The sequence below is a fragment of the Oncorhynchus nerka genome, linkage group LG23 (genome assembly GCF_034236695.1).
Source record: "Oncorhynchus nerka isolate Pitt River linkage group LG23, Oner_Uvic_2.0, whole genome shotgun sequence".
Classification (NCBI taxonomy): domain Eukaryota; kingdom Metazoa; phylum Chordata; class Actinopteri; order Salmoniformes; family Salmonidae; genus Oncorhynchus; species Oncorhynchus nerka.
The window spans coordinates 51,680,518-51,693,375 of NC_088418.1; the positions used below are offsets into that span (position 1 = coordinate 51,680,518).

Below are 12,858 nucleotides of genomic sequence, written 5' to 3' on the forward strand. Positions count from 1 at the left end.
CCCTCTCTTTTCTACCTCCTCGGCCCCCTCCGGTCCAGAATGTAGTTACAGTACTAGTTTGCATGTAAATTATATATTTTTTCCTTTGTCTTGCCCATCCTCCAGGCGATAGACACGGAGGCAAATTCTGACTTCCACAAAACAATAACTGCATAATTTACTTAGAAAAGGGGAGAGGGGGTTCTCTTCAACCTCTCCTCTCCTCTCCTCTCCTCTCCTCTCCTCTCCTCTCCTCTCCTCTCCTCTCTGCTACACTGGGAGACATCCAAACAAATATCCAACATACCAAAAAAATATCTGATTTGCATATCCAACAACAAGCCATTGTGTAAACAGACAGTGAAGGCTAATTCAAAAGCGTATTTAAGATAATCAAAGCGATTACTAAAAGAACAAGTCTGGCCTGTATCATGGCAGGGAGGGATGTTTTCATCTGTGATCACAGCAGTACAGCAGATTCTAATCAGGGCTAATGGGACCAAATTAGACGATTTATTCTCAGTCTCACACAGTGAATAATATCTAGTGAGTAGTATTACAGTGGCATAGTAAACCACACAGATACAATACCTATCTACCAAGTCTTCTGGGGGTTAGACTGAATTAATAGTATAACCACAGACCCTAGATCAGGATGTAATATATACCAGTAACAATCTAGTAATCTACTGCTAGTAAATACCCCATTGTTTAACCAGGTGGGTTGGCGACAACAAACTACCTTTTAGAAAAATGATCAAAATACTCAAAGTAGAAAGACAAAAATCAACAGCAGAGATACAGGTGAACATTATTTATAGTCAGAACTGTAGCTCAATAGTCACTGAATGACAGCCAACAGGATAGACAGACACCTCTCTGTTGTGATAGGCTAAATCACGTGTAGGCGTTTTACGACGAGGGAGACGCGCTAGCTAGTTAATGTAAAGCCATGTTGATGAGAAGTCAGGAGTGAATAAGAGACCGCCATGGAATATGAATGAACTCAGATGTGTTTACAGTAAGTGCGGTGAATTTACTTCCCCAGGACGTAAGGTGTTAAGAGTGTGTGTGAGAAGTGTGTGTAGGTGGGGGGGGGTTTGTAAATGGCAGCAATAATGACATGCATGGCTAAACTTAATATCACCTGGGCTAGGTAGAGAACAAGACTGGCCCACACTAAATACATACAGCACTAGTTACATAATCATTATGAAAAGGAACTCAAGCAAATGAGATTGGAGATGGGACTACACCCATCCACACTACACTACACACCAGGTAAATACAAAGCGGTTGCAAATCAGGTGGTGGAGATGGGGAGGATGGGTCATTTGGCTATCAAATCAGTCCTGGGCTGCTCTTTCTGACTGCCTAGTGTTAGTTAGTTGGCTTGTCTTTGACCAGGGTGATGCGTGTGTAGTCCTTCCTGCCAACTAAGGATTCATTCCTGCACTATTAAGGACAGAGGCAGGTCAAGAGTGTTCACACACACACACACACACAGAGAGAGAGAGCTGTGAAGTAGGCCTGAGCCCCATCTCAGCGCCTCCTCTCTAGCAGGTCCTGGCAGGAAGGAGTGAGTGTGGTGAATGCATTATGCAAATGACCTCTGTGGGGTTCTGAGAGCAGCGCTGTTATCACATGACTAAACTTGTGATTCCTTCAAAGCTCCTGACACACACAAACTTTGTGCGAATTTTGAAAAAATGTCAAGCGTAACAATATTTTGTTGGAACCACTACTCTGTTTATAATCTATGCATAGTTACTTTAATTCTACCTACATGTACATATTACTTCAATTAGCTCGACTAATGTGCACATTGACTCTGTACCGGTACCCCCTGTATATAGCCTCACTATTGTTATTTTTTTACTGCTGCTCTTTAACTATTTGTTACATTTATTTTTTACTTATCTGTTTTACTTAACACTTATTTTTATTAAAACTGCATTGTTGGTTAAGGGCTTGTAAGTAAGTATTTCACTGTAAGGTCTACACCTGTTGTATTCGGGGCATGTGACAAATCAAATTCGATTTGATATGAAACAAGACCGGCTGAAGCCCCACCCTGTCACTCAACAGTGAGGCAGCACACGGACAGTTTCTCCACGCTGTGACTGTTTCCTTCAGCATGTCACTCAACAGTGAGGCAGCACACGGACAGTTTCTCCACGCTGTGACTGTTTCCCTCAGCATGTCACTCAACAGGGAGGCAGCACACGGACAGTTTCTCCACACTGTGACTGTTTCCCTCAGCATGTCACTCAACAGGGAAGCAGCACACGGACAGTTTCTCCACGCTGTGACTGTTTCCCTCAGCATGTCACTCAACAGTGAGGCAGCACACGGACAGTTTCTCCACGCTGTGACTGTTTCCTTCAGCATGTCACTCAACAGTGAGGCAGCACACGGACAGTTTCTCCACGCTGTGACTGTTTCCCTCAGCATGTCACTCAACAGGGAGGCAGCACACGGACAGTTTCTCCACGCTGTGACTGTTTCCCTCAGCATGTCACTCAACAGGGAAGCAGCACACGGACAGTTTCTCCACACTGTGACTGTTTCCCTCAGCATGTCACTCAACAGGGAAGCAGCACACGGACAGTTTCTCCACACTGTGACTGTTTCCCTCAGCATGTCACTCAACAGTGAGGCAGCACACGGACAGTTTCTCCACGCTGTGACTGTTTCCCTCAGCATGTCACTCAACAGGGAGGCAGCACACGGACAGTTTCTCCACGCTGTGACTGTTTCCCTCAGCATGTCACTCAACAGGGAAGCAGCACACGGACAGTTTCTCCACACTGTGACTGTTTCCCTCAGCATGTCACTCAACAGTGAGGCAGCACACGGACAGTTTCTCCACACTGACTGTTTCCTTCAGCATGTCACTCAACAGTGAGGCAGCACACGGACAGTTTCTCCACGCTGTGACTGTTTCCCTCAGCATGTCACTCAACAGGGAAGCAGCACACGGACAGTTTCTCCACACTGTGACTGTTTCCCTCAGCATGTCACTCAACAGTGAGGCAGCACACGGACAGTTTCTCCACACTGTGACTGTTTCCCTCAGCATGTCACTCAACAGGGAAGCAGCACACGGACAGTTTCTCCACACTGTGACTGTTTCCCTCAGCATGTCACTCAACAGTGAGGCAGCACACGGACAGTTTCTCCACGCTGTGACTGTTTCCCTCAGCATGTCACTCAACAGGGAGGCAGCACACGGACAGTTTCTCCACGCTGTGACTGTTTCCCTCAGCATGTCACTCAACAGGGAAGCAGCACACGGACAGTTTCTCCACACTGTGACTGTTTCCCTCAGCATGTCACTCAACAGTGAGGCAGCACACGGACAGTTTCTCCACACTGACTGTTTCCTTCAGCATGTCACTCAACAGTGAGGCAGCACACGGACAGTTTCTCCACGCTGTGACTGTTTCCCTCAGCATGTCACTCAACAGGGAAGCAGCACACGGACAGTTTCTCCACACTGTGACTGTTTCCCTCAGCATGTCACTCAACAGTGAGGCAGCACACGGACAGTTTCTCCACACTGTGACTGTTTCCTTCAGCATGTCACTCAACAGTGAGGCAGCACACGGACAGTTTCTCCACGCTGTGACTGTTTCCTTCAGCATGTCACTCAACAGTGAGGCAGCACACGGACAGTTTCTCCACACTGTGACTGTTTCCTTCAGCATGTCACTCAACAGTGAGGCAGCACACGGACAGTTTCTCCACACTGTGACTGTTTCCCTCAGCATGTCACTCAACAGGGAGGCAGCACACGGACAGTTTCTCCACGCTGTGACTGTTTCCTTCAGCATGTCACTCAACAGGGAGGCAGCACACGGACAGTTTCTCCACACTGTGACTGTTTCCCTCAGCATGTCACTCAACAGGGAGGCAGCACACGGACAGTTTCTCCACGCTGTGACTGTTTCCCTCAGCATGTCACTCAACAGGGAGGCAGCACACGGACAGTTTCTCCACACTGTGACTGTTTCCCTCAGCATGTCACTCAACAGGGAGGCAGCACACGGACAGTTTCTCCACACTGTGACTGTTTCCCTCACCCTGTCACTCAACAGTGAGGCAGCACACGGACAGTTTCTCCACGCTGTGACTGTTTCCCTCAGCATGTCACTCAACAGGGAGGCAGCACACGGACAGTTTCTCCACACTGTGACTGTTTCCCTCAGCATGTCACTCAACAGTGAGGCAGCACACGGACAGTTTCTCCACACTGTGACTGTTTCCTTCAGCATGTCACTCAACAGGGAGGCAGCACACGGACAGTTTCTCCACACTGTGACTGTTTCCCTCACCCTGTCACTCAACAGTGAGGCAGCACACGGACAGTTTCTCCACGCTGTGACTGTTTCCCTCAGCATGTCACTCAACAGGGAGGCAGCACACGGACAGTTTCTCCACACTGTGACTGTTTCCTTCAGCATGTCACTCAACAGATTTTTCCAAAACAACAACGATGCCGCTTTCCACATAGCTTCTAAATATGAATCCCCATGTCGTTTTCTCTATTGTCGTAATAGTTTGTGAATCTTGCTCTTTGCAAAACGCCAGTTAGTCTGAAGGAAACTCATCGCTAATGTTACCTTTACTTAGAATGCACTAGCTAGGGCAAAGCAAACACATGCTGAAACATGAGGTGAAGGAGGAGGATGAATGGCACGACAACAAGACTCAGGATCTCGTCACGGTATCTCTGTGCATTCAAATTGCCATAATGCCATCGATAAAATGTCCGCAGCTTCTGCATTCCTATACCATAATACTATATACCATAATACTATATACCACAACCATACCGCCCCCATGGTGCACTGTGTTCACAACGTTGACATCAGCAAACCGCTCGCCCAGTTGAAACCAGTGGCCATCAAAGGTGAGCATTTGCCGACTGAAGTAGGTTACGACACCAAACTGCAGTCAGGTCAAGACCCTGGTGTGGAGGACGAGCACGCAGATTAGCTTCCCGAGACAGTTTCTGACCGTTTGTGCAGAAATTCTTTGGTTTGCGCAAACCCACAGTTTCATCAGCTGTCTGGGTGGCTGGTCTTAGACAATCCGGCAGGTGAAGAAGCCGGATGGGGAGGTCCTGGGCTGGCATGGTTATACCTGGTCTGCGGTTGTGAGACCGGTTGGACGCGCTGCCAATTTCTGCAAAATGAAGGTGGAGTCGGCTCATAGTAGAGAAATGAACATTAGATTCTCTGGCAACAGCTCTGGTGGAAATTATTGCAATCAGCATGCCAAATGCACACTCCCTCAACTTGAGACATCTGTGACATTGTGTTGTGTGCAAATTTAAGAGTAGTGCTTCTAACTTTAAGTTAGGCGCACCAGTGCTACCAATTAAAAATATAAATGTAGAGCCCCGCATGCACACACACACACACACACACACACGTAATTCTGGTGAATTCTGAGAATGTGTTGTAGAATGTGCCGAGCAGGCAGAGTGTCAGCCGTGTCTAGACAAGCTAAGATCCTAGGCTGAGACACCTGCTGTCTAGTGGAAGACTGTCAGAGAGTTTAATTCTGGTAATACACACTAGTGGAAATGGAAGGTGATAGGCACATCCTGAACTTGAGAATACCGGTGCTAGGATAAAAAACAATAATGGGTCATTCTTGAATTGTGGTAGTAAATGCTGTTGCTTGAGTTTGGCACCATTTAAAATTGATTTAACATGACAAATACACGTTTTATTTAACTGCTATTTATTAAGAAAACACATTCAGTAGCCACTCCATTCACAAAAATGGTTCGCTCCTACAGACAGTGAGTCACGTGGATGTGGCTTGCTATATAAAGCAGGCAGACAGGCATCCATTTACTGTTGGATTGAACGTTAGAATGGGAATAACTAGTGACCTAAGCGACTGAGCGTGGTATGATCATCTGTACCAGAAGCACTGGTTCTAGGTTCTCAGAAACAGCCGGCCTCCTGGGCTTTTCACGCACGACTTTGGTGTGACAAACCAAAAACATCCAGCAGTCCTGTGGGCATCAGCTCGCTGATGAGAGAGGTCGATGGAGAACAGCAAGAATGGTGCAAGCTAACAGGTGGGCCACAAACAGGCTTTAATAGAAAATGACTCAAGTAAAAGTGAAAGTCATCCAGTAAAATCCTACTTGAGTAAAAGTCTAAGTATTTGGTTTTAATTATACTTATGTTTCAAAAGTAAATGTAATTGCAAAATATATACTAGGTAAAAGTAGAAATTATTTCAAATTCCTTGTATTAAGCAAACCAGACAGCACCATTTTCTTTTTTCTTTTACAGATGACACTCAGACATCATTTACAAACGAAGCATGTATAGGGAGTCCGCCAGATAAGAGGCAGTAGGGATGACCAAGGATGTGCTCTTGAATTAGACCAATTTTCATGTCCTGCTAAGCATTCAAAAGTACTTTTGGGTGTCAGGGAAAATGTATTGAGAAAAAAGTACATCATTTTCTTTAGAAATGTAGTAATGGAAAAGTTGTCAAAAATATAAATAAAGTACATATACTAAAAAAGTAGTACTTTAAAGTATTTTTACTTAAGTACTTTACACCACTGACACACACACATACACACGTTCCAAAGTTATATTCTGAACTCTGCCCCACTCCCCAGTTAAAACAGAGCCTATAAACAACAGCGAGACTGACAACCACAGAATGTGTGTACATAGGTCCTTTATACTGAAACACATCTATTTGTATGCATTGTAGATACTACTGGGGGCTAGCAAATTCACTTGTCCCACTGGTGATGTGCAGAGGTGTAGAGACATGGTTTGGAGATAGATAGATAAGCCTATTATTTTGAACAATGAACAAATGTATTAAATATATTGTGTAGATCAACAAATACAAAGAAGGCCATTAAAATACCTTATTTTTTAAAACTAGTATAATGTATGTCCATCAGTTTAATGTCATTGGTGTTACCACCTTTAAAATCATTGATTACAAGGACCTTGAGCATTCTCTCCAGTGGCAACCTGTTATCGGGGACGGGTCTATATATTTTTTTAGGTATTAGCATATCACCCCCTGTTAGAATGTCATACATTTGAGGATTCCATTAATATGCCATACAACTCTCCTTCCGTGGCCTCCAACTGCTCTTAAATACAAGTAAAACTAAATGCATGCTCTTCAACCGATCGCTGCCTGCACCTGCCTGCCCATCTAGCATCACTACTCTGGACGGTTCTGACTTAGAATATGTGGACAACTACAAATACCTAGGTGTCTGGTTAAGACTGTAAACTCTCCTTCCAGACTCACATCAAACATCTCCAATCCAAAGTTAAATCTTCCTATTTCGCAAGAAAGCATCCTTCAATCATGCTGCCAAACATACCCTCGTAAAACTGACCGATCCTCGACTTCGGTGATGTCATTTACAAAATAGCCTCCAATACCCTACTCAATAAATTGGATGCAGTCTATTACAGTGCCATCCGTTTTGTCACCAAAGCCCCATATACTACCCACCACTGCGACCTGTACACTCTCGTTGGCTGGCCCTCGCTTCATACTCGTCGCCAAACCCACTGGCTCCAGGTCATCTACAAGACCCTGATATGTAAAGTCCCCCCTTATCTCAGCTCGCTGGTCACCATAACAGCACCCACCTGTAGCACACGCTCCAGCAGGTATATCTCTCTGGTCACCCCCAAAACCAATTCTTCCTTTGGCCGCCTCTCCTTCCAGTTCTCTGCTGCCAATGACTGGAACGGACTACGAAAATCTCTGAAACTGGAAACACTCATCTCCCTCACTAGCTTTAAGCACCAGCTGTCAGAGCAGCTCACAGATTAATGCACCTGTACATAGCCCATCTATAATTGACCCCAAACAACTACCTCTTCCCCTACTGTATTTATTGATTTATTTTGCTCCTTTGCACCCCATTATTTTTATTTCTACTTTGCACATTCTTCCACTGCAAATCTACCATTCCAGTGTTTTACTTGCTATATTGTATTCACTTCGCCACCATGGCCTTTTTTTGCCTTCACCTCCCTTATCTCACCTCATTTGCTCGCATCGTATATAGACTTATTTCTACTGTATTATTGACTGTATGTTTGTTTTACTCCATGTGTAACTCTGTGTTGTTGTATGTGTCAAACTGCTTTGCTTTATCTTGGCCAGGTCACAATTGTAAATGAGAACTTGTTCTCAACTAGCCTACCTGGATAAATAAAGGTGAAATACATTTTTTACAAAAATAATAATTTGGTGTGTCTAAATACAGTGTCACTTGATGTTAGTCAATGTATGTGAAAGGAAATAACATGAGTAAAATGATTAATCACTGTAAAGTATTTTTAAAGTATTGGCGACCTTAGATTTGAGAATTTGCGGACTCCATTTCCTAATGGACCTAAAAGTTATATTTGATGTTACCAAAATGCCATGCCCAAATGCCACTGTAATTCAAGAACCCCCCTAGTACAGATAGAAGTGTGCTGGCCTCACTTCTATCATCTATCCCTCCAAAATAATAGGTGGGGGAGAGGTGAGAAATGGGGAAATACAGGGGGGCATGCAGAAAGACGGGGGTGGGGGGAATAACAATCAAACAAACTCTGAGGCAACTTCCTGTAAGCTGACAAGGAGGAGGAAAAGGAAGCACACATGCAATGCTGAGAAGGTTAGTGATATGCAGAATCCTTGGGACGTCCCAACCCTAAACCCAACCCCTAACCTACCCTGAACCTAACCATAACCAAAACCCTAGCTAACCCCAACAACTGTTTTAAACGTCAACTTCAATGGGGTGACGTCAGAGTTGGATGCCCCAAGGATCCCATTTAGACTTTTCCTTGCTGAGAAGAACTAGCAGGCAGGCAGGCGAGATCGTCAGGAAGACTGATAGGGCTGCTTACCTTTTCTTAGGTAAACGTTATCTGAGAAACAAAAAGAAATAAAGGCAACTGTAAAATAGAAACACACACACACACGTTGCTTGGCGTGATGCAAGAGGCTTGATGACAAAAAACAATGAAGGGGAGAATCACTGTTATTTGATCAATTATCATATCAAGCAGAAAATATTTGATTTGATTTATTTTACCTTTATTTAACTAGGCAAGTCAGTTAAGAACAAATTCTTATTTTCAATGACGGCCTAGGAACAGTGGGTTAACTGCATGTTCAGGTGCAGAAGAACGGATTTGTACCTTGTCAGCTCTGGGATTTGAACATGCAACCTTTCGTTTAGTAGTCCAACACTCTAACCACTAGGCTACCCTGCCGCCCCATGAAGAGAAAAGGTTGCCTTCCACTCCCCCCTGTTCCTGTTCTGCAAATACATGAGGTCTACCAGCCCTATTCACTGAGCCGCATACAGTAGCTAGTAAACACACACACTCACACCAATAGTCTGTCCACCTCTCATGCAAACCCTTATTATAGACAAGTGTTATTATATAACCCATAAACGTAAAATCTCTTTGAGTCAAATCGAAACGAGAGTGTGTGCGTCCCATGGTGTGTGTCAACTACCCAGTCCCTTGGGTGTCATCTAGCACACTAAACACGCATGGTTATTTCATTGCCATTCAGTCCCCTCAACCCATCAGCTCTCTGCCAACACGGAGACCCCCTATGTGTCTCTTGTGGCCACTCACGCTCCAGTGTGTGTGTTAAAAGGTCAATTAAAGCTACAGAAAAATCACATTATATCTCCCACTGCTGCAGTTTCTATAGGTCTATTATATATATTTTTATACTGTCCTATTTTTACCCCACAGTGAGATTTGCCACCGGGTAAAGATTGCGGTGTGAAAAAAGGTCAGGTAGAAGCAAATTCAGCATAAATAAATCAAAACTCTGTTATGGAGGGTGAGTCATGTGGATGAGATGATCCGGTGTGAACGGCCTATAAAAGGAGGATCGGATGATAAATAATATGCAGGATTTCTTTTTGACAAGCTTTGGAAATGGGTGAAACAGAAGGATCAGGGGGTGGAAGGGAGAACGTCAGGTTAGCTAGAGCACTAGAGGTGGAGAAAGGGTGACTTTCAGTGTTTACCGTGGCTAATATCACATGAGGTTCTATTGAGTGTCTGTGTGTGTGTTTGCGTGTGTTGAACAAACTAAACAAGCTAAATAAACAATCACTTTATGAGCAAACATCGTGTTCATCCGAGTCCACCTTGAATTAAAGTTGCTAAATGTATTTGGGTGTCAGTTGTCTGTTTGACTAAACAGAGCAGTCAAGAGTTGTGTGTTCGCTGACAACGCAGAATGAGCTCACACTCTTATTGACTCACATGGGCTGGCCCAGGGCAGGGTAGAGTGTCATAACAGGCTGAGACTGTGTGTGTGTGTCTTGGGATAGGGTGCACTGTGTCTGTGTGATCAGGTTTAATTGGGGTATCTAAAAGCTACAGGTGTTGTATTATACTGTAAGGTCAGGTACAGTCCAGCTACAGGTGTTGCATTATACCAGAAGGTCAGGTAAAGTCCACTACAGGTGTTGTATTATACTAGGAGGCCAGGTAAAGTCAAGCTACAGGTGTTGCATTATACTAGGAGGCCAGGTAAAGTCAAGCTACAGGTGTTGTATTAAACTAGGAGGTCAGGTAAAGTCCAACTACAGGTGTTGTATTAAACTAGGAGTTCAGGTAAAGTCCAGCTACAGGTGTTGTATTATACAAGGAGGTCAGGTAAAGTCCAGCTACAGGTGTTGCATTATACTAGGAGGTCAGGTAAAGTCCAGCTACAGATGTTGTATTATACTAGGAGGTCAGGTAAAGTCCACTACAGGTGTTGTATTATACTAGGAGGTCAGGTAAAGTCCACTACAGGTGTTATATTATACTAGGAGGTCAGGTAAAGTCCAGCTACAGGTGTTTTATTATACTAGGAGGTCAGGTAAAGTCCAGCTACAGGTGTTTTATTATACTAGGAGGTCAGGTAAAGTCCACTACAGGTGTTGTATTATACTAGGAGGTCAGGTAAAGTCCACTACAGGTGTTGTATTATACTAGGAGGTCAGGTAAAGTACAGCTACAGGTGTTGTATTATACTAGGAGGTCAGGTAAAGTCCACTACAGGTGTTGTATTATACTAGGAGGCCATGTAGAGTCCTCTACAGGTGTTGTATTATACTAGGAGGTCAGGTAAAGTCCAGCGACAGGTGTTGTATTATACTAGGAGGTCAGGTAAAGTCCACTACAGGTGTTGTATTATACTAGGAGGCCAGGTAAAGTCCAGCTACAGATGTTGTATTATACTAGGAGGCCATGTAGAGTCCTCTACAGGTGTTGTATTATACTAGGAGGCCAGGTAAAGTCCACTACAGGTGTTGTATTATACTAGGAGGTCAGGTAAAGTCCACTACAGGTGTTGCATTATACCAGAAGGTCAGGTAAAGTCCACTACAGGCGTTGTATTATACTAGAAGGCCAGGTATAGTCAAGCTACAGGTGTTGTATTATACTAGGAGGTCAGGTAAAGTCCAGCTACAGGTGTTGTATTATACTAGGAGGCCAGGTAAAGTCCAGCTACAGGTGTTTTATTATACTAGGAGGTCAGGTAAAGTCCAGCTACAGGTGTTTTATTATACTAGGAGGTCAGGTAAAGTCCACTACAGGTGTTGTATTATACTAGGAGGTCAGGTAAAGTCCACTACAGGTGTTGTATTATACTAGGAGGTCAGGTAAAGAACAGCTACAGGTGTTGCAATATACTAGGAGGCCAGGTAAAGTCCACTAAAGGTGTTGTATTATACTAGGAGGTCAGGTAAAGTCCACTACAGGTGTTGTATTATACTAGGAGGTCAGGTAAAGTCCACTACAGGTGTTGTATTATACTAGGAGGCCATGTAGAGTCCTCTACAGGTGTTGTATTATACTAGGAGGTCAGGTAAAGTCCAGCGACAGGTGTTGTATTATACTAGGAGGTCAGGTAAAGTCCACTACAGGTGTTATATTATACTAGGAGGTCAGGTAAAGTCCAGCGACAAGTGCTGCATTATACTAGGTCAGGTAAAGTACAGCTACAGGTGTTGCATTATACTAGGAGGCCAGGTAAAGTCCACCACAGGTGTTGTATTATACTAGGAGGCCATGTAGAGTCCTCTACAGGTGTTGTATTATACTAGGAGGCCAGGTAAAGTCCACTACAGGTGTTGTATTATACTAGGAGGTCAGGTAAAGTCCACTACAGGTGTTGCATTATACCAGAAGGTCAGGTAAAGTCCACTACAGGTGTTGTATTATACTAGGAGGTCAGGTAAAGTCCACTACAGGTGTTGTATTATACTAGGAGGTCAGGTAAAGTACAGCTACAGGTGTTGCAATATACTAGGAGGCCAGGTAAAGTCCACTACAGGTGTTGTATTATACTAGGAGGTCAGGTAAAGTCCACTACAGGTGTTGTATTATACTAGGAGGCCATGTAGAGTCCTCTACAGGTGTTGTATTATACTAGGAGGTCAGGTAAAGTCCAGCTACAGATCTTGTATTATACTAGGAGGCCATGTAGAGTCCTCTACAGGTGTTGTATTATACTAGGAGGCCATGTAGAGTCCTCTACAGGTGTTGTATTATACAAGGAGGCCAGGCAAAGTCCACTACATGTATTGTATTATACTAGGAGGTCAGGTAAAGTCCACTACAGGTGTTATATTATACTAGGAGGTCAGGTAAAGTCCAGCGACAAGTGCTACATTATACTAGGTCAGGTAAAGTACAGCTACAGGTGTTGCATTATACTAGGAGGCCAGGTAAAGTCCACCACAGGTGTTGTATTATACTAGGAGGTCAGGTAAAGTCCAGCTACAGGTGTTGTATTACACTGGGAGGTCAGGTAAAGTCCACCACAGGTGTT

The 12,858-nt window shown here is 44.2% G+C and overlaps 1 protein-coding gene across 6 annotated transcripts in view; it reads right to left on the reverse strand.

Moving 5' to 3' along the window:
* The window catches only part of LOC115107015 (scm-like with four MBT domains protein 2), a 62,765-nt gene that overhangs the window by 30,625 nt on the left and 19,282 nt on the right, over positions 1-12,858 (reverse strand). For 4 of the 6 annotated variants that reach the window (XM_029630337.2, XM_029630340.2, XM_029630336.2 and 1 more), the window contains exon 5: positions 8,907-8,927. The exons of the other annotated variants lie outside the window; for them this stretch is intronic. In XM_029630337.2, coding sequence (XP_029486197.2) covers positions 8,907-8,927 — 21 coding nt within the window. The remainder of the gene's footprint in view (positions 1-8,906; positions 8,928-12,858) is intronic. 6 annotated transcript variants of the gene reach the window in all.